The following is a 22,460-nucleotide window of genomic DNA, read 5'->3' as shown; positions in this document are numbered from 1 at the left end:
ACATGATCCACCTTCGCCATCCACATTTATTGACATACTTATTGTTGGGATAAGCACTTTCTAACCAACCTGCTAATCGCTTTATTCTAAATATCTCACCTGACCTGCCATCCAGATCTCATACGGCAGCCACATTTATTGACACAGCTATTGTTGGAACAAGCACTCTCTGGCCTTCCCGCTGATCGCTCTTTTCCAAATGTCTCACCTACCCTGCCATCCAACATGATCTACTTTACGCCATCCACATTTCGCGACACGCCTCGTATCGGATCTCTATGACGAACTTATTTACAGCACCATGAGCGTCACACGTGATTTGTGGATTGCTGCCTAAAAAATTCTCTACTGTTGCCTGGTTTTTGTTGGGAGTAATTCTACGGTCCGGGGATGTAGGGCCAGGACTGTATGTAGATCTCCGGCGACCGTAATTAATCCCGGGTGCAACGGAACAGAACGCTCACAGTAAATATGGTAATTTAGAGTAAAAATGAAACAATTGAATTCCTATACTATCCTACGGGCCTACGTATTCTATATGTAGGGAATGGGGAAAAACCCCGTACGGCTGGGTGGTAATCACCTGAGCGGTGGAGGATTTCGGTGGCTGCAGCAGATCAGCACGGCCACCCAGTATGGGAGCTGGACGGTCGCCCTGGGAAATACGGGTGTCTCAGGGCCTAATTTCCACCGAATCCCCACGCCCATGTCCTCCTTTCCCTCCAACAGTTTTGAGTTGCACCTCCTTGCACGTGATTGCTGCCTTAACATCGACAAACCTCAGCGCCACGGTTGGGATTTGGCTACATATATAACATCAGATTTGATGGGTTAATACCCGCTTCAGCGTCGCGATAGTGCCGACTGACCTTCATTGCTTTCAGTCTCGGCATTAGTACTAAGCAGCAGCAGCAGCGCGATTGCGCAATGTTCTAATTTGCAGAGTACATTACTGTATAGCTTAGTAGACTAAGTTATTTTAAATATTTTTTAGCCCCTCCATCGTGTCCATAAGCAGCACCTTTGTTTGAATACTATAGATTCTGACTGCATTGATGGCGAGGTTGTACATGGCAGTGGTCGTGTCTGAATGCTTGCCTCCGAGGATGTGCATCTGCTTCTCAAGCACCTCATGCTGTATTGTAGCTGCCTCATTAAGCTTGCCTTGATTGCTAAGCGTGACAGCAAGGTTATGCATACCTACAATTGTGTCCGGGTGCTCATCCAGCGCATCCTCAGCGATGCGCATGCAGGCACGATCACGGCCATGTCTAATCTTGCTATCACGCTCGGCGATCAAGGAAAATTCGATGAGGCAGCCTGCATGCAGCAGAAGGTGCTCGAGAAACGGCAGCACATCCTCGGTAGATTTTTGAGCGCCTCCGGCTGCATGGCGGCTGCCTTGCTAAGCTTACCCTGATCTCTCAGCGTGATAGCGAGGTCATTCATGGCAGTGACTGTGTCCGGATGCTTGTCGCCAAGTATGCGCTGCCGTTTCTCGAGCACCTTCTGCTCCATGCAGGCTGCCTCATCAAGGTTTCCTTGATCGCCGAGCGTGATAGCAAGATTTGACATGGCCGTGATTGTGTCCGGGTGCTCGTCGCCGAGGATGACCTGCCGTTTCTCGAGCACCTTCTGCTCCATGCAGGCTGCCTCATCGAGGTTTCCTTGATCGCCGAGCGTGATAGCAAGATTAGACATCGCCGTGATTGTGTCTGGGTGGTCGTTGCCGTGGATGCGTTGTAGCTTCTCGGTCACCTCCTGCTGCATGGCACCTGCCTCGTCAAGTTTTCCTTGATCGCTGAGCGTGATAGCGAGGTTATGCATAACTAATATCGTGTGCGGGTGCTCATCGCCGAGGATGCGCTGTAGCTTTTCGAGCGCCTCCTGCTGCACGCAGGCTGCCTCATCTAGTTTTCCTTGATCGCCGAGCGTGATAGCGAGGTTAGACATGGCCGTGATTGTGTCTAAATGCTCATCGCCAAGGATGCGCTGTAGCTTTTCGAGCACCTCCTGCTGCATGGCAGCTCCCTCACCGAGCTTACCCTGATCATTGAGCGTGATAGCGAGGTTATTCATAATTGTGTCCTATTGCTCGTCGTCGCGGATGCGCTGTTTCTTATCAAGCAGAGAATGTAAGCTAGGAGATGATCTAAATGTCGGCCAAACTTAAAAACATTGAACTGGACCGACGCCAATTTTACCTGCAGCTATTACTCTTTGTAGTTGAAATTGGCTGCCATATACTGAGGCAACGATGTCAGCTATCTACCACTTATTCGAGATTCTGCTATATACGTGGTTTTCATTCATATCCTTGGATAATGAATCCTAAAAATAAAGGTAAACATCGACTATGGCGAATAAAGTTCTATAATATTGATTATGACAATTTTTTATCTATTTGTATTGACCAAAATACGTGCCAGCAGTCACGGTAATACGTAAAAGACAAGTGTTATTCATCTTTAATAACGTGCATCCCTGCATCACGGGACGCACCCCATGACGGGACAAACTATTAGTACTTTGAATTCAATTGATATTAAACTTGTAAGTCCATTGAAAACTCCAATATTTTTGTGTCAGTCGTGTTGTGTGATCACTCCTAAACAGTCCAAACCCCAGCTACTCTGAAATTTACGATCACGTCGTCGCTGTCGCGCCTGATTGCGAAGGGCGTCAACTCGAAGTATAATAGAACCCCTCGACCTACAGCATCACCACAAACTCTCATCACTCCATTTACCCATAAAAGAGTCTTATCTAAGCTTTTAGGCTCCAATACGATGCGGGAGATCGTCATGAGCCTTGTGGCGGCTGTACGGCGCAAATTTATGCATGGTCGCCACGCAGATTAATACCTCCCACGTTTCTATAATTAATTTGCTTACGTCATACTTGGCGAGGCTGTGACTGATCAGGGACTGCGGTGTGGCTCATTAGAGCTGTGGCTGAATTGTTTGGGTGAATACGAATACTTGTCACAGAGGGATGGCTTTGTTTACTCAGCCACTATAGCTTCGTCCCAACCCAACTTGAACCTCAGCTGCACGAACAAAGATGTCTGCGACACCCTCTCTTCATCTGCCTCATCGCAATAATAATGGCAGAAGCTCTCGGACTTGCCTCAAGCGTTATCACAGTGATCGATCTATCCGCAAAGGTTGCTTCATGGTGCTCTGAGTACTACGCCAATGTTAAGAATGCCCGAGACGACATTGAACGCCTTCAACGGGAGGCCCAAGGATTGAAAGTAACACTTGAGAGGGTCCAGTCACTGTGCGACGGTCCAAATGGTGTGAAACTCCAGGAATCCCAGAGCTTGCGTGAGGCAGTCAAGGACTGCAAGAAGCAGCTCGACCAACTAGAGACAAAACACGAGCCTCGTACAACAAATAAATTGATGAGTCGTTATGGAATGCGCGCCTTAAGATGGCCTCTCAAGAGCAAGGAGGTGGATGGGATTATGAAGAAACTCGGAAATTGCAAGGACAACATATCTTTCAGTCTCCAAGTCGACCAAGAGTACGTGATGTCGTTCATATTTTGAATAGCAGGAGTTGACAGTAGTGCTTACAGGCTACAAGTTCTTGACATCCATCAAAAAATCGTTCTTGACAAATTGCGGTCCGCCGACAACGCCGAGTTCGACTCCCACAGCGAAGAACACAATGCTAGATGTTACCAAGGCACTCGAGTGGAACTACTTCGACAAATAGATACCTGGGCTAGCAATCGAGGCAGCGAACGTATATTCTGGCTGAACGGTATGGCGGGCACTGGCAAATCTACGATTTCCCGCACAGTGTCCCAAACCTTCGCCGACAAGGGAGACCTCGGCGCCAGCTTCTTCTTCAAGAGGGGTGAAGGCGACCGTGGCCACGCAGGAATGTTTATTACAACAATTGCTACTCAGCTCATCCAAAAACTACCTTCCTTGGCGCTGCACGTCCAGAATGCGATCGAAGCCGACCCGGGAATCTCCAAGAAGGCTTTGAAGCAACAATTTGACACACTTGTCTTGCAACTGTTAGTAAAAATACAAACCCATCCTCAGAAGTCTTCAAGCATAGTGATTGTGATCGATGCCCTTGACGAATGCGACAGAGAAGAGGACGTCAGAACTATAATTCGCCTATTCTCACAAGTGAAGCAGATAACATCTATACAAATCAAGTTCTTTTTGACAAGCAGGCCAGAGCTTCCAATTCGCCTCGGCTTTGAGGATATAAGCGGTAAATATGAAGGACTAGCTCTACATCAAATTCCTGAACCTATTATCAAGGAGGACATCTCTGCATTCCTAGAACACCAGCTAGCAATGATCCGCGAAGATTATAACAAATCAGTCACCCAAAACAGGCAATTACCCGCGTATTGGCCAGGCCACACAGCTATTCAAAGCTTGGTCGGAATGGCTATTCCGTTGTTCATTTTTGCTACAACCGTCTGTCGGTTCATCAATGACCGAAAATGCGGCCAACCAAAGGATCAGCTTGCTAAGGTTTTAAAATATGAGACTAGAAGCCAAGCATCTAAACTTGACGCAACGTATCTCCCAGTCCTAGACCAGTTACTCGTCGGGGTTACAATTTCAGGGAGAAGAGCTCTAGTAGAAGAATTCCGGCAAGTCATCGGCTCGATCATCATTCTCGCTAGCCCTCTCTCTGCTACTTCTCTCGATCGACTACTTGGAGTCCCTGAAGGTACTGTCGATAGCAGAACAGATCTCCTCCACTCCGTTTTAAGCGTCCCTTCTCATCCTGATCACCCTATCCGACTGCTCCACTTGTCGTTCCGGGACTTTCTCGTTGATACTGAGAAGAGCGAGACGAACCCTTTCTGGGTCGACGAGAAAGATGCCCATAACAAGTTAGTGACCCGATGCCTTAAACTCCTATCTACAAGCAAAAATCTCAAGAAAGATATTTGCAATCTTCGGACACCAGAAAGGCCACGAGCAGATGTCGATAAACAAACGATAGATTCTCAGCTACCATCTGACATTCAATATGCTTGCCAGTATTGGGTATATCACTTAAAGGAAAGCGGAAGCATTATATGCGATAACGACCAAGTCCACAAGTTTCTTAAGTGTCACTTTCTCCATTGGCTTGAATCATTAAGCTTTATTGGAAGGCTACGAGAAAGCATTAGGATGATAGACAACTCGATTGCTATAATAGAAGTAAGTCACCCACAAATTCAATTGCAAGTATTTACTAACTATATTTTTTAAGCCGATAAAAGGCAGCCAGGTATCTAGATTCCTTCATGATGCAAAGCGCTTTATCCTTAGCTACTGCTCTATAGCTGACTTGTCGCCTCTCCAACTCTACTCCTCTGCACTTATCTTCGCCCCGAAGAACAGCATCATTCGAAATACATTCAAGAATTATATTCCTGATTGGATCGTACAGGAGCCAAATACAGATCTGGAATGGAATGCCATTTTGCAGACGCTCGAGGGGCACAGCGGCGTGGTTAGGTCTGTCGCCTTCTCAAACAACTTGCAGCTGCTGGCGTCAGCGTCGCATGACAAGACAGTTAAGGTCTGGGATGTGGCTACAGGCACGTTGCAGCAGACACTTAGGGGGCACAGCGACTGGGTCAGCTCTGTTGCCTTCTCACATGACTCAAAGCTGCTAGCGTCAGCGTCAAATGACAAGACAGTCAAAATCTGGGACGCGGCTACAGGCATGCTACAGCAAACGCTTGAGGGGCATAGCATATGGGTTAGCTCTGTTGCCTTCTCAGATGACTCAAAGCTGCTAGCGTCAGCGTCGCATGACAAGACAGTCAAGGTCTGGGACGTAGCTTTAGGCACGCTGCAGCAGACTCTTAAGGGGCACAGTAGCGTAGTCAGCTCTGTTGCCTTCTTAGATAACTCGAAGCTGCTAGCGTCAGCGTCACATGACAACACAGTTAAGGTCTGGGACGCGGCTACAGGCACGCTGCAGCAGACGCTACAGGGACACAGCGCTGGGGTCGACTCTGTTGCCTTCTCACATGACTCAAAGCTGCTAGCGTCAGCGTCATATGATAACACAGTCAAGGTCTGGGACGCAGCTACAGGCACGCTACAGCAGACGCTTAGGGGGCATAGCCACTTGGTCAGCTCTGTTGCCTTCTCACACGATTCAAAACTGCTGGCGTCAGTGTCACATGACAAGACAGTCAAGGTTTGGGACACAGCTGCAGGCACGCTGCAGCAGACACTTGAAGGGCACAGTGGAAGCTCTGTCGTTTTCTTACACGACTCGAAGCTGCTGGCGTTACTGTCGCATGACATGACGATCAAGGTCTGGGACGCAGCTATAGGCACAGTACAGCAGACGCCTGAGGGACACGGCGACTACGTCAACTCTGTCGCCTTCTCAGATGACTCAAGGCTGCTGGCGTCAGCGTCGCATGACAAGACAGTCAAAGTCTGGGATGCAGCTACAGGCACTCTACAGCAGATGCTCCAGGGATATAGTGCTGGGGTCAGCTCTGTCACCTTCTCACATGATTTGAAGCTGCTAGCATCAGCGTCGTATGACAAGACAGTCAAGGTCTGGGATGTGACTATAGGCACGCTACAGCAGACGCTCCAGGGACACAGTGCTATGGTCAACTCTGTTGCCTTCTCACATGACTCAAAGCTGCTAGCGTCAGCGTCGTACGACAAGACAGTCAAGGTCTGGGACGCAGTTACAGGCATGCTACTGCAGACGCTCCAGGGACACGGTAATTCAGTCCGCTCTGTTGCCTTCTCATACGACTTAAAGCTGCTAGCGTCAGCATCACATGACAAGACGATCAAGGTCTGGGACGCGTCTACAGGCACGCTGCAGCAGACGCTACAGGGACACAGCGCTGGGGTCGACTCTGTTGCCTTCTCACATGACTTGAAGCTGCTAGCGTCAGTGTCAAATGACAAGACAGTCAAGGTCTGGGACGCAGCTACAGGCACGCTGCGGCATACGCTTAACGTTAATGACTACATCTCGACTCTATCATTTGATGTTACTGACTCTATCTTGATTACAAACATTGGTTGTCTTACGGTAAATACACCTGGGTTCCAAACCTTGCCTATATCCTCTCAAGAGGTAGGTAGCAAAAGTGACCGTAAAGGATTAGGTATTAGCGGGCATTGGGTTATATGGAACGACGAGAACCTGCTTTGGTTACCACCTGGCTTCCGGGGTCATAACTCTAGTATTTCGTATACAGGCTCCACACTTGCTATCGGATGTTCCACTGGGAAGGTGTTCGTCATAGGAGTTTCAATAAATATGACACGTAGCTGCTATTCTTAATAAAATCTACTTGCTTCTGGTGTCACAGGTGAATGCAAAGGGTACAGTTCAAATGCTCATTTGTTAGAAAAAGAATTAACGAAGGAAAGATAGAGAAAGGAGATTCTTGTTCTCGTAGAAAGAAAGTGCTGTAGCTGCTAGTGCACAGTGGCACAGGTGTTAAATGTGATAGCGTGTCCCAAGCGTAACTAAGCTATGTTATGGATGCAATCCGGTTTATTTGGAACAGCTGCTGCATCAACATTATCCTCTCCTTTATATTTATTATGTAACTGAGCCAGAACAAGGTGTGGGGAGGACTACCCTTATATACTCGTGGGATTATACTCTATTCGTATATTCGTAGTCAGCCCCAGTCCTAATGAGCCACACTCCAGACAGCCACAGTCCCTGATCAGCCACAGCCTCGCCAAGTATGACGTAAGCAAATTAATTATAGAAACGTGGGAGGTATTAATCTGCGTGGCGACCATGCATAAATTTGCGCCGTACAGCCGCCACAAGGCTCATGACGATCTCCCGCATCGTATTGGAGCCTAAAAGCTTAGATAAGACTCTTTTATGGGTAAATGGAGTGATGAGAGTTTGTGGTGATGCTGTAGGTCGAGGGGTTCTATTATACTTCGAGTTGACGCCCTTCGCAATCAGGCGCGACAGCGACGACGTGATCGTAAATTTCAGAGTAGCTGGGGTTTGGACTGTTTAGGAGTGATCACACAACACGACTGACACAAAAATATTGGAGTTTTCAATGGACTTACAAGTTTAATATCAATTGAATTCAAAGTACTAATAGTTTGTCCCGTCACGGGGTGCGTCCCGTGATGCAGGGATTCACGTTAGGTTTAAAAGGTCCCTAGACGGTATTATTAGCCCAAAAAAGGGTACGATTATACTAGAGTTTTATAGGAGAAGGAAGTATTTATGGAGGCGAGTTTATATTTCGTTATACCCTATTCATCTGAAAAGATTTATAGATACAGGTATGTTATTTAATCCTACTTTACCTCGGCTTCTTGGCTTGATTTCACGAGTTCGTTGGGTTTCGATAAAGACATGAAATAAGCGGCATCAATGCCTTGGGTTCACGTGATTGGGAATGTGGATATTAGAGGCTGGGAAGCTAAGGAGAGCTCGGCGCATTGGTTGGGAGGGAATGATTTATGAACAAGCCACTTTACGAGCTGACGATCTTCTGTTATGGTAACAATATTAACCTCTGTCGCCTTTCATCCTCCCTCTGGCTATTGATGCCGACTAAGATTAAACCTGTTCGGACGTGACGCCAAATTTCGCCACTTACTGTATATATGTATAGCAGTCCACTTTAGCGGCGTCGGACCAGTTTCAGCAAATCTGTGCCAGTATAGCAACACACCAACGCAGCCTATGTATTATCAGCCTGCCATTGACAACTTCAACAGTGTCATTACTTACCAACTCCAACTTATTGCAGTGTTGTTGGTGCATGTAGTGAGTAGCGTCCAATCGAGGCCAACAACAACCCCAGTGGCGGCCTTGTGGCCTGGAAGACTATGTAACGCTCCACATAATACAGCATAGTAGGGACTTAACCACTCAATGGCATAGATCAGTGGTGCAACCACTGAAATTCCCATTACAAAGTCTAATAGAGCTAGATAGAAAACCGGAAATTCTAACCGTGGGTTTTCTGTATCCATAGCATTTAATTCGCGGATTATAGATATATAACTTAGTGCTGCAGCGGGAGTTAAATAGGCTATAATTTGCTTGGCCTAACTCCGTTAACAACCTCTGTTCTTGCCGCTCATGGCGGAAAGAATACATGGCGAGAGGCTTTGGGCTCTAAAGGATGCCTCTGGATCTACGATAACTTGCCTCAACCAGTACAGTACATACACTATACAGTAGAAGGCGGATTAAGTGTCCCTAGCTTTTTAGTTAATTATTTCTAGCAGGGTCCATTTACAGACACTTGTGGTTGTGCACCCCTGCATGCTTGTATTCTCATCGCAGCGGATCCGAGTCTTGCCGAGTCTACCCTTTCCGCTTACACGAAACAGTCTGCATTATATGGCGCTAAGTAACTTTCATGAACGTACCATCTCTCGTACAGGTACCTGGTTTTGCGCAGAGGCGTGGAAAATGAAGCCAATGTGACTTCTCATATGCAAGACTAATAAATAGCTTCTTGCATGGCTCTGCACAGAGGGGTGGAAAGTGAACCCAAAGTGCGCTCACAACTGGAGGCTCAGACGTCATTATTTAAGTCCTATTAGACTGGCTGTCCATTTCTGAGTGGAGCTGTGAATGTCTGCTCGTGCTCTCCTTGACCTCGCTCCCCATCTATTTACGACAGTAAAACGAGAATATCTGCTAGGTCCTCCATAGTATCCTTTTCTACTCTTCCCAACCATAAACGGGCCATCTTTGCTATCCTCTCCATCCTCTCTAAACTCAACCACCGTTTGACCACTTGCGCAAGCTGCACCCCCAGCAAGAACACCCTCTTCGGGCGATATTCTAAGCGCACAATCTCCGCTTCTAGGAGGCAGCTCTCAGGCTCAATGTTATCGTTTGCGAACTATCTGTTTGGTAAGTGACCGCACGTCCAGAGTAGCCTTTGCATAGCCCAGTCCTTGGGGAAAGGTGGTCGTCTACCGCCACTTCATTTTGTATTTCCACGTGGAAAACCATCCAACTGACCGTGATGAGATTATGGTAGCGGTTACAGGCCCGAGGCTCCTCTCAACTCTGGCCTCAAGACCGTTTACGCTAAAGTCTCAAAGCCGTAACGAGGAGGCCATTTCATTAATGGAGACATGCTTTCAGCTACGTGAACAGGTCCTTGGCCGTCATCATCCTGACACAAAGATTTCCGTTAAAAACTTGAATAAGTGGCGGATGGAGAACATACTGTAGAAAAAGGTGTTTAATGCTGCTTTGATTAGAGAGCCCGAAAATATAGAATGGATCGTAACTTACATCGGAAGAAATCACGTGCGCCGTTAATCCGAGTGGTGGTACTTGGGTTACCGCGCGAGTGGTGGCTTTTAAAAAATAGCGACAATTAATAATAAATGGACAACAAAATAAAAAATGCTGTCAAATATTTTTACTGCTACCTAATAATACCAATAGTAACATGCATACCCGCGTTAAGAGACGCACCCCATGGCAAGACAAATATAACTAGGTACTTTGAATTTAATTGATTCTAAATTTGTAAATCCATTGAAAATTCCAGTATTTTATGTTAATCGTATTGTATGATCACTCCTGAATAGTCAAAACCCCAGCTAGTTACTCTAAAAATTTATCACGTTATTACCGTCGCGCCTCATTGCAGAGTACGTCAATTCGAAGTATAATAGAACCCCTTAACCTACAGCATTACCACGAGCTCATTGCACCTTTCAACCCATTTAACACTTTCCGAGCCTCACTACGACGCTGAAAAATCATTTTCAGCCTTGTGGGACCAGGGATGTCACCATGCGACGCCACCATATGTGCTGGTGCCTCCAAATTAAGCGATCAGGATCCCAGTCACTTGGCAATAAAAGGTGGCTGCCGAGCTGTGGCTGTGTGCGGCGACATACTCCGAGTTGGACTGTGCCCTCTTGAGTAGAAGCAAAGAAGTGGCCAGTAACTGCAAAAATGGGCTAATTTTTGCTCCTTTGGTTAAAAGAATACCCCTGTGTCACAACAAGCTTTACAAAACAATAAACCATAGCGGCTCAGACGATGACGGCTTGGTAGCGACTACGAACACAGCGGTGTGCACGACGACACACGAATATATAATAAGATGCTGACGGGCATGACAATAACGAGCACAACAGCGGGCACAACGATTGGCAACAGACACTGCAGGGAATGACAGGCACGGGCACGACAAGAACGACAGAAGGACACCAATGGCCAGTCTTATTATACGATATATTTCCTACGCTCGACTTTGCATGGTTCTGTTTTACAGTCTGATGAGTCCTCCTTTCCTTCTCCTCTATCCTGTATCCGAGAACGATGCCTCCTAGTTCGCCTAGTCTGAAACCCCAGCCCTCTGGTTCCTCCCAGCGCAATTCCTTGTAGTAGGTAGTTGGCCTAGCTGCATTAGCCACTCTTAAAATGTTCCTCTATCAAGTGGGTCTCCTTCTCCCCTATCGCACCACAGTTGCACTGAAGAGGACGAAGATCGTTGAGTTGTACTGAAATGCGTCTCTTATCCTTCAGGCACCACTGGGACAGAGCGTCAATCGAAGCCATAGAGTGCTCTAGGGTAAACCAGCTCTTAATGACAGGTGCTAGGACGTCGTGGGGAGGGTCGAGGCTAAGCCCAGATAGTAGAGCGGAGAGGTACACCCTGATATCTTCGAGTATGGCATCCTGGTTGTGCTCATAACCAGGCAGCTGGATTAAGATAGCCCGTGCCATTATTGGCAACTCCTCTACTATAGAGTAGTTTACGCCGCCAAGGAAACCTCCAGCTGTAGTAAAGACAGCATGTAGCTAGGTATGTTAGTTAGAGTGGACAGGAACAGGACGTGTGACTTACTGCACCAGAGGGCAAGTCAATTGCTAACGAGCTGTGGAGCTGAACAACTAGGCCCCCTTCCAATTTATCTCCAATTCGTGCTAAGCGGTTATGGAGTCCAGCGGTTGACGCAAATAGAGTGAGGTTTTTTTTCGGTAGGAGGAAATAGGATCAAGACCTTCTCGCAGAGGCCATATACCGTAGAGAGGCCAGACCTTCCAATGTCGCAATGAAGATCAACATAGGACCCTCGAGGCGTAATATTAACCCCGACTGTTGTTGCATCTCCGCATAGAAGGTAGCTAGAGTCAATGTGTGTAGGGGGAGTGAAGATAATGCCTTTAACCCAGACATTCAAAACGCAGCAGAGAGGTTCACTGTCGCTATACTGAGTAGGCTTTGCAAGTTTGGACTCCCTCCGTGCTGTAGCCTGGTAGATTGAACATCGGGCAGTTTCGATCATTGCGTCCCGCTCTGCATTAGTATGACATCCAAGTCCTGCTCCATGGACAGCTGATCCGTTCTTGTAGGCATGAAAGGTTAAGGTATTAATAGAGTCGAGAACAGCAGTATATACGTCCTGCTCTGAGACAGCACTTATAGGGACTAGACGTGGCATTCGGTGCCACAGGGACTTAGTCGCATCGCTTGCAGAATGAAGTGGGGTAAGGCCAGGTATGTTACTAGGCACCTTTTCGTGCCAATTATGTTGGGAAAGATTGAGGAAGTGGTTGAGGTAGGTCGGGGCCTTAACTGGGGTTCCTTTGCATTTGTGGTCTCGTTTTCGGGTAAACCGCCTATCGCAAACTAGACAGCGACCTTTCTGTTTTGTACATGATCGTATGTGTTCGGTAATATGGCCAGTATTAGAGACCTTGTCGCAGTGGGGACACTTGCGAGGTGCTTTCGGCATAGCAATAGAGTGCGTAAAGGGGATTGTGTACGAGAGTGTGGTGAAGGAAAGCACAACTAGAGTTGTAGAAGATATTTGTAGCACGCGAAAGAACGCGACCGCGGGCTACACGCGGTCGGGGGCGGGGGCACGCGAGAGCACGCGACCGCAGGTCACCCCGCGGGCTGGGAAAAAGGTGGCAGGGGCACGCGAGAGCCGGCCCGGGAAAAGGGGGGCTAGAAAAAGGGTGGCGGCAGGCACGCGAGGGCACGCGACCGCAGTCTCCCCGCGGGCTGGAAAAAGGTGGCGGCAGGCACGCGAGGGCACGCGACCGCAGTCTCCCCGCGGGCTGGAAAAAGGTGGCGGGAGGCACGCGAGGGCACGCGACCGCAGTCTCCCCGCGGGCTGGAAAAAGGTGGCGGCAGGCACGCGAGGGCACGCGACCGCCGTCTCCCCGCGGGCTGGAAAAAGGTGGCGGCAGGCACGCGGGTGGGACACGGTAGCGTGCCCTCGCGTGCCTGCTGCCAACTTAATTGAATGACGCGATAACATCGACAAGAAACAACAAGATGCCGCCTCCCATTCTAAGTAGGTTGTTCGATAGTAAATTGCAATCCTACTCGTTGCATTGGGTTTCATCATGAGCGCACCACAGCCAATGCAAACTACACCCCCTAGAAGCTTCACGAGTCTACACAAATATGAGATATCACTGTACGTATAGATTTCGAGATACTTCAAGTCCAAGTATCTAACATTTTGTTAGATACTCAGAGAATAGTTCGCAGGTGCGGGGAAAGTCCATGTATGGTTTTCATGGAAATCAATACCTCAAGTCAAAGCCACTAACCTTTGTTTTGGTTGGTGTCTAATACCCCCACATCTTATGACGTAGGCTCGCTTAGAATTTACACAGGAGATCTGGGAGCCACACTGAGGCTGAGAGATTGCCTTGCGACAACACTAGAACATTTATAGTTAGCGTCTTCTACCTCGCACTGTTTGCCTTTGTCCGGGCCAATCCGGTCACGTGGTAGAATTGTTTTGGATACTCGCAAGAACATCCAAGATTCCGATCGTTTCTACCGCCTGAGCTTTGATTTCTGAGGGTTTTAAGAGCTCGGGTAACTTACAATCCCTTTATTTGTTTTGGGAATAGTAAGAGCTTAGTGGTGGAGCTATAGTGGAGGAACTCTGTTTCGCAAAAAAAAGCATGCCCTCTACAAATCAGGCGTGAGGGTGACAACGCAAAACATAATTTTCTTAAAGGAGCGGTCTAAAGTGCTTAGGAGTAACTGTAGAATACGATTTATGCAAAAATATAAGAGATATTGATAAGTGTGTAGAATTTGAGATGCCATTTTCGGCACGGTGGTTTTTTCGCCACTCAGGGACAGACGTTAGATGATAATTTAATCCGCCTCTACCCTAATAGTTGCTAGCACTATCCGAAACGCATTATTTAGTATTACTCCGTTTAACGAAGCAAGTCTTCAAGCAACTGATAATTTCGACAAATACGTGGTAAATGCCTTTGCAAACTCCTCGCACAAGGTATATTTAGGCTCAGCCATAATTGTTGAATTTGTCAGTACTGCAAGCCCCTGATCGAGACTGGGTATATAGTCAGTGATCCCCTCCTGTATTTTAGACGAAGTAGAATATAACGTCAACCAATTAGAGCACCAAAAACATCAATAATGTCGTCTGAAAAGAAAGCCGCTGAATACCAACGAGTAATCTCGTTCACAAAGAAAGATCTAGGGAAGTTTGGTGAGATTGCAACGTCAAGACGGACGCCAACCTCCAACGACTCAAAAGTTTGCTTCCAGTCGTCTCGTGCACGAAGACCATTGAAAGTTTTCATCGCAAAGTGTTTCAAGTCCTCGAGACAAAGCCCAGAGCCAATCCTAGTAAATGTGGCATTTGTCGCCTGGTCAACATGCATCGTATCATCATCTGTGGTACTGTTTACAGTATGTGCAATTGCCACAATCATGCCCCCAAGACCTCGGCGGCTGTGAGGCTCTTGTTTCGTTACGATAAAGACGCGAAACTCACCCCAGTCTGTAAACGTAGAGATAAACTCCTGATGGAACCACAGGGGCTTGGCTTCCGTGGCCTCTGCATGCATCTTGCGTTTCTTTCGTTCTGGAATGTCTTTCTTCATGCAAGTTAATTTACCATTGTCACCCCTATGCTTAATCTGCACACATTCGCCGCCAGAGCTTTCTTGGTGCTTATGTACGGTTGTCTCTGCATCCTCAAGACTGCACTTCGTCACGGGGTAGCAGGTGATAGGGTGCCAAGATTTGTAAGTATGAGCTAACTCGTCTAGAGCTTGAAGGTCTCTAATCTTCGCTCTTGCTCGCAAAGCTTCAGTCTGCCTAGGGAAGGCGCACACACGAGCTCCGTAACAAGACCGCAATCGTTCCAGTCGGGAATATAGCAAGTCCATGCCTGACTCAACGCATATAGCAGCGTCACAACTTAACACGATGATTGTACTGCGAAGATTTTGTTCGTCGTCTAAAAGCATCGATTTCATTTTTTGTGACTCCTCCGGCCCCACGAAATCTTCGCGAAAACCATTCCAGGGGTGGACTGAAACCTCGGCATCGTAAAGTTGCTTCACTATTTGTGTCAGAACGAGTCCTTGGTGGATGTCAGGTTGCTGGGTAGGCCCGATTGAGTTCACGAACGCAGGACCCAACGATTTTTGGGGGATTTTCAAGTCCGGAAGGTTAAACCACGGTAGTGCTTCCTCGATCTCATTGGTAGTTTTGAGAAACCTGACGACAAGATTCTTCTCAATGGGATCCCCTGAGCTGTTGGGACACATCACTTGCGGACGAGCGCCATCCCCTTCGCTCGGGGCTGATAGGGCTGCACGGTTCTTGACTCCCTTTCTCCTTTTGGAACATCTATTATCCGTACGTTTAAGCCACACGATAGCTTGAATCAACCATTTCTTGCGATGCCCGTCGAGGCTTGCCACGTCGAAACGAGTATCACAGAACTCTGAAGCCCATTCCTGCCAGCGCTGCTTGTCCTGGTCACTTTTTATGCTATGCTGGTCAAACGGCAACGAAGTAATCTCCCGTTTAAGTTTCCGAAAGTCGACTGAGGAGAGGTTCAGAACCGCTGAATAGGCTTGCATCGATGTGGTCCAGCGCGGCATATTTTTGACATACCAATCGTTGCCTTGGTGGTCGGGGCCTAAAACGTAGATTGAAGGGGCTAGCCCATTCATATCCAGATCTGACATGATAGCGCAGTCAGTCGGTGTGCGGTATTGTGATATCTGTTTTTAAAGCGAATTTGAAGTTCGTTATGTCTATGCCGTTGTTTGGGGCTCAGATTTATATGGCGTGGCTACTACCAAGCGGTAAGGCCATCCCCATGTGATGCGGCGATTCCCAGTGCTCCTTGGGGAGCGGTAATTAGCTGGAGGGTGGGAGCGGTGTTGGGTGAAGAACGGAGTTTGGTTGGCTGGTGTTTATACGACTGGCTTCCGCCTAGTGAGGGTGATGATGTGTCTCCATCTCATGAGTTGATTGAAAAGGCGCCATACATGGCAGACTCCAGCGTGGTCATTCGACTCCCTCCATTCGCCCTGGATGCCTGAATCTCAGCTAATCTAGTTATCCTACCCCCTTTTATGCACCAGAGCTCAGCTGACGTGGTCATTTGACTCCTTCCGTCTGTTTTCTCTGTGCTCAAGCATCCGTTTATGCGGTCATTCTACTCCTTTCATGCATCTTCCCCGCCCGAGCCCAGCTGAGGTGGTCATTAAACCCCTTTCATTTGTCCTCGCTGTGCTCAAGCCTCAGCTGATGCGGTCATCCTACTCCTTTCAAGCATCTTCCCCGCCCGAGCCCAGCTGAGGTGGTCATTCAACCCCTTTCATTTGTCCTCGCTGTGCTCATGCCTCAGCTGATGCGGTCATCCTACTCCTTTTATGCACTTCCTCCCGCTCCATGCCCAGCTGACGTGTCATTTGTCTTTGGTTCATCCTCGCAGTCTCAGGTGACCTGGTCATCCTACAATCTTGCGTGCATCCTTCCGTTCAGGTGACGTAGCTTGCCAGCTCCTTTCATTCATTGTCACTGTCAAGTCTCAGCTAATCTGGCTATCCTACCTCCTTCCATGCATCCCCTCTCACCTGGCTTGCAGATGTTAAGCGGTCACAGGTCAATCATGATAATGTAAACAGGGACTGCATCGAAGCCACAATTGCTGCAGTAATATGATACGGTAGAAAAAACTCTTCTATTGCTAAAGTCAAAATTGAGACTTGATGCCTCCGATGCGCCTTCGACCTCCCAAATCAAACTCTCCTTGGATAACCAGAAGTAAGGAGCCAAAACCTTACAAGTTGACAATGCGCTTGGTTCTGCACATCCTTATTCGTCGAGATATCGTCACTTTACCTACTATGTTAGTGTAAGCCTCGCATCATAAGGAGCCTCGTACCTACTTTCCTGGCTCTTCTTAGGAATGGCCAAAATCTCTTGTGAACCTGTCCGCAACCTCGATATACACTAAGACCTGTGCATCACTTCTGTCTCTGGCCCGCCTTTCCATTATGTTCTCGAGGCCGAATCCGTATTTCCTTTTGTCTCTGATTGCTCGCGATAGTAACGGGCCTCAAGACCGCTCTGACTACGATAATAGCCTGGGAATGCCTTGTTGTACTCCTCAGTGACTATCTTCCACGGCGTGTTCTTGGCGTCTCTCTCAGTTTGGATGAAGAGAAGTTGGTCGGCGGTGTAAGATTTATTGGAGCGGTGTTTGTAGCTGTGTATGGGCTTGGCGTATGACGGTAACGTCGCTGAATTGCTGCTCTGATGCTGACTATGATTTGCCTGGAATAGTTCCGGTTGTGTTTGGGTCTGAGCGTTGACGGACTTGTACATTGGCAAATGTAAATCTTTGATGGGCGGAAGAATAATTTGAGGTTGTTGATGTAAATGGACAGTGTTCTCGAGGATGGGATACAACAACGGCCTTTTTGAAGCGCAGAATTGAGCAGACGAATGGCGGCCATCCATCGTGAAGGGAATCTCTTTTAAAAGGAAGAATTATGACAGCGACGAGGATAACTGACAGTTCCTGGCAGTACTCACATTCATCGTGTAAGTGGATGGCTGATTGACTCTTATAAGACATCGTATCCATCGTCCACTGGCGTGCACTTCAGAGATAGAAGCCATCAGCGTTGCATTTTGCATATCATCCAACACCGGTAGTTGTTGTTATGTGTCGTACCCCGCATCTCGTTGGAATCTGAAGTACCCAGCATGGCTCAACCTGCCAGGGGTGGCGCTAAGGAGTCTAGCCAAAGCAAGCCGTAATGCGTGCTGAGTTGCGCATGCGGCTAACCCGGCTGTGAATGTCTATCCGCATATCCGCGAAAAGCGAATCAAGTCAACGCAGAAGCCTTACCATGGCGCTTAGAGATCAGTGTTGGAAGTAATAGACGGACATTTATCCGCATATGGAAGCTTTGGTGACGTAGTTTGATCCCTTTTGCTTTTGGAGGATGGGGATGTTGGTGATAGCTAAATATTTGCTGTGCACAGTAGTTGCCACACCCACGGCAAGCCAATCGCCAAAGTCTTACCGTGGCGCTTGGCTCGCATGATGTCTTAGCTGCCTTGGCCGTGAACCTGTCTTGGATGTCTTAGCTGTCTTGGCTGTCATATGGTCAAACATACCCCGCATAGCTGGGGTGGGTACTGTCGAATCTCACCCCTGCTGCCAAAGCCTCGCCAAGCCTCGCCTTTACTGCCAAGCCCCGCCCTCTCGCCAAAGCCCACCACTCCATAATAGAGGTAGAGCTCTCTGACATTACTACAAGAAATAATGAAACGCTGAGTTAGTGGTAAGCCTCTGGCTATTGCAGCGCCCAACTACCAGATAATTATAACAAAGCTACGATTGCTCCTGAATTCGGCATTCTAACAGAATCGAGCTATCCAATGTTGGTAATATAAAGGTAGTGTCAGATTCAGTCCTCAAAGCTGGGTGTATACCGGAGAGGCGTATATCGGAATTAAGATACATGTCAGTGCGTATATTTTGATGAAGGTTGGTGTTGATGACGGTAATGGGAGTCTGCGATCGGGGCTCTTCCATCTCAGAGCCAGCATACATGCTTTCGTTAATGGCAAATCTGCCCTCTCCCTCTTCTGCTCGGCCCATGCATTCGTCCCCAAGCTGGGCCGTTCTATAACTCGATGCCAGACTTTTGGGCCGTTGCATGCCAATGCGACTGCCAGACATCTGACTTATTCCGCTCGAGCGCATTATCTCCATAACACTCTGAGGGTTTGTCTCAATTGATGTTGCAGAACTTCTGGCAAGACTGAGAGCGCTGTAATTGTAGCCTAGCTCCTTCAAAATCTGAAGACGGCGTAACTCACTCGGCGATTTGTCCGTGCCGGGTGTCGTCTGTTCATCTCCCTCGCCCGATGGTGTCGTTAATGCGCCATTATTGTTGCTTAGACCAACATGTCCTTGCTCTATATCCGGTAAGAGAGCGCCACGCCAACGAATTATTTGTCGCTGGAAGAGGAAGAGCAGAGCGTCGAAGAGGTCAAACGACGTGACCACTGCAAAGGATAGACAGCGATGTTGCCCATCCTGTGTGGGCTTGTACCAGAGGATAGCGAGCATGAGACTAAAGGGAGTTTAGCCCAGATTTCAGCATTGAGAGACTACACAAACCTAATACAGAGGTATGCAACAAAACTTTGACATGAGAGTGGCTTGGCCAAGAAGACATAAATAATTACGTGGAAGAACGGAAATACTGCCAGAACCGCAACAGTAGCGGCTATGAATGTGATTGCTCTGTTGGATGAGTCCACCAGCCAAATGAAGTAGATGCTAGCCTGGCTGCAAAGTTTAGCACCGTAAAGGAAGTACAGTAACGCAAATGAACTCATGATGTTTTGTGGTGATGTAGGCGGAGTTGTTGGTTGATGAGAAATTAAACTTTTTGACATCCCAAGGGCTGGTACTGGCGCCTTTAAGTACTAGAAGCTGCTTTCAAGTACCGCTAGGCTCCAAATTTTGGATTTTGAAGTGGGATGCGTGTAACCTTGATTACGGCAGATGTGATTGGAACAAACATAGGAGGTCAACATAGTCAATTTATGCATAGTTAAACATAGTTGTTGCAAATTTCAATGCTACAAATGTAGGCTTTCAATTAACCGCTCTTCACTTGTACTAAGCTCTGCTAGTGATGCTATCTTTTCTGAAAACCCAATCCCAGCCAGAGCGGAGCTTTTGGAGATCTATTAGTCGACTATTTTGACTCTGCATTAGCCCATTGACAGGCGTCCAACTCGGTACATCGTTTGAAGGCTGAGGACTGTGTTGCAGGCTCGTATTGTAAAGCACGTAGGCCGCCTCTTTGTGGGCAATATCCACTTGGAGCTCATTCTGCACCTCCTGTATATCTACATCCATCTCACTTGTTGCCACCACGTTACAGGCCACATAACTTTTGTCTATATCCTCAGGCATTTGGTCCGTCAATAAGGTATCGATCATTGTGCCGTTTGGTTTGTCGGTCTTGCTGGATGTGTCCGGCTCCGTATCTGAGCCAACTCCCGCACAGGAGTTCCAATGTAGCCGGCTCTCCGATTCTTCAATTACTTCCGTAATCATTTCTTCTGACTCTCGTGATGCATCAAGTGAATTTTTGTGCGGCTCATTTGCCTGCTGAAGTTCGCGCAGGCGTGCATTTTCCTTCTCAAGTTCGAGGAGGCGTGCATTCGCCTCCTCAAGTTTGAGCACCTGTGCATTTATCTCCTCAGTTTCGACTCGCCGTGTATTGTTCACGATCTGGAGCGGGTTGTCGGCCCGACTTGGAGCGACAGCCGAGATTAGCCTGTCCCCGGCGTCCGTGTCGTTTCCATCTTCTAATACTGGTTTCCAGAAACCAGTGTCAGAGATTTGCTTCCTGAGAAATTCGTGTTTGCCCAAGGGGTAGTTCGCCTTTGAGCATTTAATTAGCAAGGAGCTTTAAAAGAAGTGTTGACTTACTCTCATGTCCTGATTTGGCCAGTTCGGGTCGTCGGATGAAGTAAATGTGTCGCATTGTCCAGAAGCATAAAGCACACTAAGATGAACCCAGGCGTCGGTGTCAGTTGCTAGTATTTTAGCTTTGCGGAAGAGACTCGGAGGTCTCTTTCTTGTTTTCTCTTGGCGTTCCTTCCGTTCTTTGGCTAATTCCTTGCCCCCTTGTGCTCGTTTCTTACGCCGAGGTGGTGGCATAGCAAAAGATCGGTTTTTAAGGATCTTTAGGCTCTTGTGACTAGAATGTAGACGTAAATATAAAAATTCATAAGCCAGAGATTTTACCTTATCCAAAAAATTCAGCTTCGTGCTCTGCATCATAAGCCATAACCGACCCCGCCGACCCCGCCTATCACAATGCCATATTAAGGTGTGGATAATGGAGCCAAAATGACTCCTCATCTCATGTGCAAGGTCTAGTCATATGCGAGGACAAGGAACGGGCTACTACGTAGGGTCCGTGCACAAATGTGTATTCGAGGGGCCTAGAAATAAGCTATGCAGGCTTATGCAAGGGAGTGGATAGCACTGGGGCGACAGCGTCTCTCATGTGCAAGTTTAAACTGGTTTTTTGCGCGGGGTCTATTGCACATCATTTCCTCCCTTTCACAACCCTGTCATCACATCATAAGCCACGTTGACTTGCCCTCCTACTTACTGACTTTTTTCTAAATGTCTCACCTGCCCTACCACCAACATGATCTACCTTTGCCACCCACATTTCGTGACACAGCAATTGTTGGATTAAGCACTTTCTGACGTCCCCGACGATCTCTTTTTTCTCAACGTCTTACCTACCCTGCCATCCAACATGATCCACCTTCGCCACCCGCATTTCGCGACACAGCTATTGTTGGATTAAGCACTTTCTGACCTCCCCGACGATCGCCTTTTTCTAAATGTCTCACCTGCCCTGATACTGTATCCAACATGATCTACATACGCCATCCACATTTATTGACACAGCCATTGTTCGAATAAGCAGTTTCTGACGTCCCCGACGATCGCTTTTTCTAAAATGTCTCACCTGACCTGCTATCTAACATGATCTACCTTCGCTACCTACATTTCGTGACAAATCTATTGTTGGTATAAGCACTTTCTGATCCCCTTTTTTAAAATGTCTCACCTGCCCTGCTATCTAGAATGATCTACCTACGCTATCTACATTTCGCGACACAGCTATTGTTGGAATAAGCAGTTTCTAACGTCCCCAACGATCGCCTTTTCTAAATGTCCCAACTGACCTGCCATCCAACATGATCTACTTACGCCATCCACATTTCGCGACATAGCTATTGTTGGAATAAGCACTTTCTGACTTCTCCGACGATCGCCTTTTTTCAAATGTCTCACCTACCTTGCCATCCAACATAATCCACCTCGCCACCTACATTTTGTAACACAGCTATTGTTGGATTAAGCAGTTTCTAACCTCCCCGACGATCGCCTTTTTCTAATTGTCTCACCTGCTCTGCGATCCAACATAATCTACCTACGCTATCCACACTTTTTGGCTCATCTTTTGTTCGAATAAGCAGTTTCTGACGTCCCCGACGATCGCATTTTTCTAAATGTCTTACCTACCCTGCCATCCAAAATGATGCACCTTCGCCACCCACACTTATTGAAAGACATGACTGAGGAG

The 22,460-nt window shown here is 47.7% G+C and overlaps 7 protein-coding genes across 7 annotated transcripts; 2 read left to right on the top strand and 5 right to left on the bottom strand.

Moving 5' to 3' along the window:
- Positions 1-979: 979 nt before the first annotated feature.
- On the bottom strand, positions 980-2,079 carry VC83_03551 (uncharacterized protein; the record flags this gene model as incomplete). Its single annotated transcript, XM_024467197.1, has 2 exons — positions 980-1,320; positions 1,416-2,079. 2 exons carry the CDS (start codon positions 2,077-2,079, stop codon positions 980-982), a joined length of 1,005 nt encoding a protein of 334 aa, XP_024325879.1.
- Positions 2,080-3,106: 1,027 nt separating this feature from the next.
- On the top strand, positions 3,107-7,128 carry VC83_03550 (uncharacterized protein; the record flags this gene model as incomplete). Its single annotated transcript, XM_024467196.1, has 4 exons — positions 3,107-3,528; positions 3,583-5,191; positions 5,244-7,097; positions 7,123-7,128. The coding sequence occupies 4 exons, from the start codon at positions 3,107-3,109 to the stop codon at positions 7,126-7,128; spliced, it is 3,891 nt and encodes a 1,296-aa protein (XP_024325828.1).
- Positions 7,129-11,237: 4,109 nt separating this feature from the next.
- VC83_03549 (uncharacterized protein) lies at positions 11,238-11,726 on the bottom strand (the record flags this gene model as incomplete). Its single annotated transcript, XM_024467195.1, has 1 exon — positions 11,238-11,726. The coding sequence occupies one exon, from the start codon at positions 11,724-11,726 to the stop codon at positions 11,406-11,408; it is 321 nt and encodes a 106-aa protein (XP_024325616.1). The 3' UTR covers positions 11,238-11,405.
- A 702-nt stretch (positions 11,727-12,428) lies between these two features.
- On the top strand, positions 12,429-13,259 carry VC83_03548 (uncharacterized protein; the record flags this gene model as incomplete). The annotated part of the gene is made up of 1 exon (XM_024467194.1): positions 12,429-13,259. The coding sequence occupies exon 1, from the start codon at positions 12,669-12,671 to the stop codon at positions 13,257-13,259; it is 591 nt and encodes a 196-aa protein (XP_024325617.1). The 5' UTR covers positions 12,429-12,668.
- A 1,128-nt stretch (positions 13,260-14,387) lies between these two features.
- VC83_03547 (uncharacterized protein) lies at positions 14,388-15,986 on the bottom strand (the record flags this gene model as incomplete). Its single annotated transcript, XM_024467193.1, has 1 exon — positions 14,388-15,986. The coding sequence occupies one exon, from the start codon at positions 15,984-15,986 to the stop codon at positions 14,388-14,390; it is 1,599 nt and encodes a 532-aa protein (XP_024325620.1).
- A 2,669-nt stretch (positions 15,987-18,655) lies between these two features.
- Positions 18,656-19,399, bottom strand: VC83_03546 (uncharacterized protein; the record flags this gene model as incomplete). Its single annotated transcript, XM_024467192.1, has 1 exon — positions 18,656-19,399. The coding sequence occupies one exon, from the start codon at positions 19,397-19,399 to the stop codon at positions 18,656-18,658; it is 744 nt and encodes a 247-aa protein (XP_024325621.1).
- Positions 19,400-19,957: 558 nt separating this feature from the next.
- Positions 19,958-21,010, bottom strand: VC83_03545 (uncharacterized protein; the record flags this gene model as incomplete). Its single annotated transcript, XM_024467191.1, has 2 exons — positions 19,958-20,731; positions 20,780-21,010. 2 exons carry the CDS (start codon positions 21,008-21,010, stop codon positions 19,958-19,960), a joined length of 1,005 nt encoding a protein of 334 aa, XP_024325618.1.
- Between the last annotated feature and the right edge of the window lie 1,450 nt (positions 21,011-22,460).

Source organism: Pseudogymnoascus destructans, assembly GCF_001641265.1.
Source record: "Pseudogymnoascus destructans isolate 20631-21 unplaced genomic scaffold scaffold_6, whole genome shotgun sequence".
In the NCBI taxonomy this organism is placed as follows: Eukaryota; Fungi; Ascomycota; class Leotiomycetes; order Thelebolales; family Thelebolaceae; genus Pseudogymnoascus; species Pseudogymnoascus destructans.
Note: the sequence above shows the minus strand (reverse complement) of the source record. Positions and strands in the feature narration are given on the sequence as shown.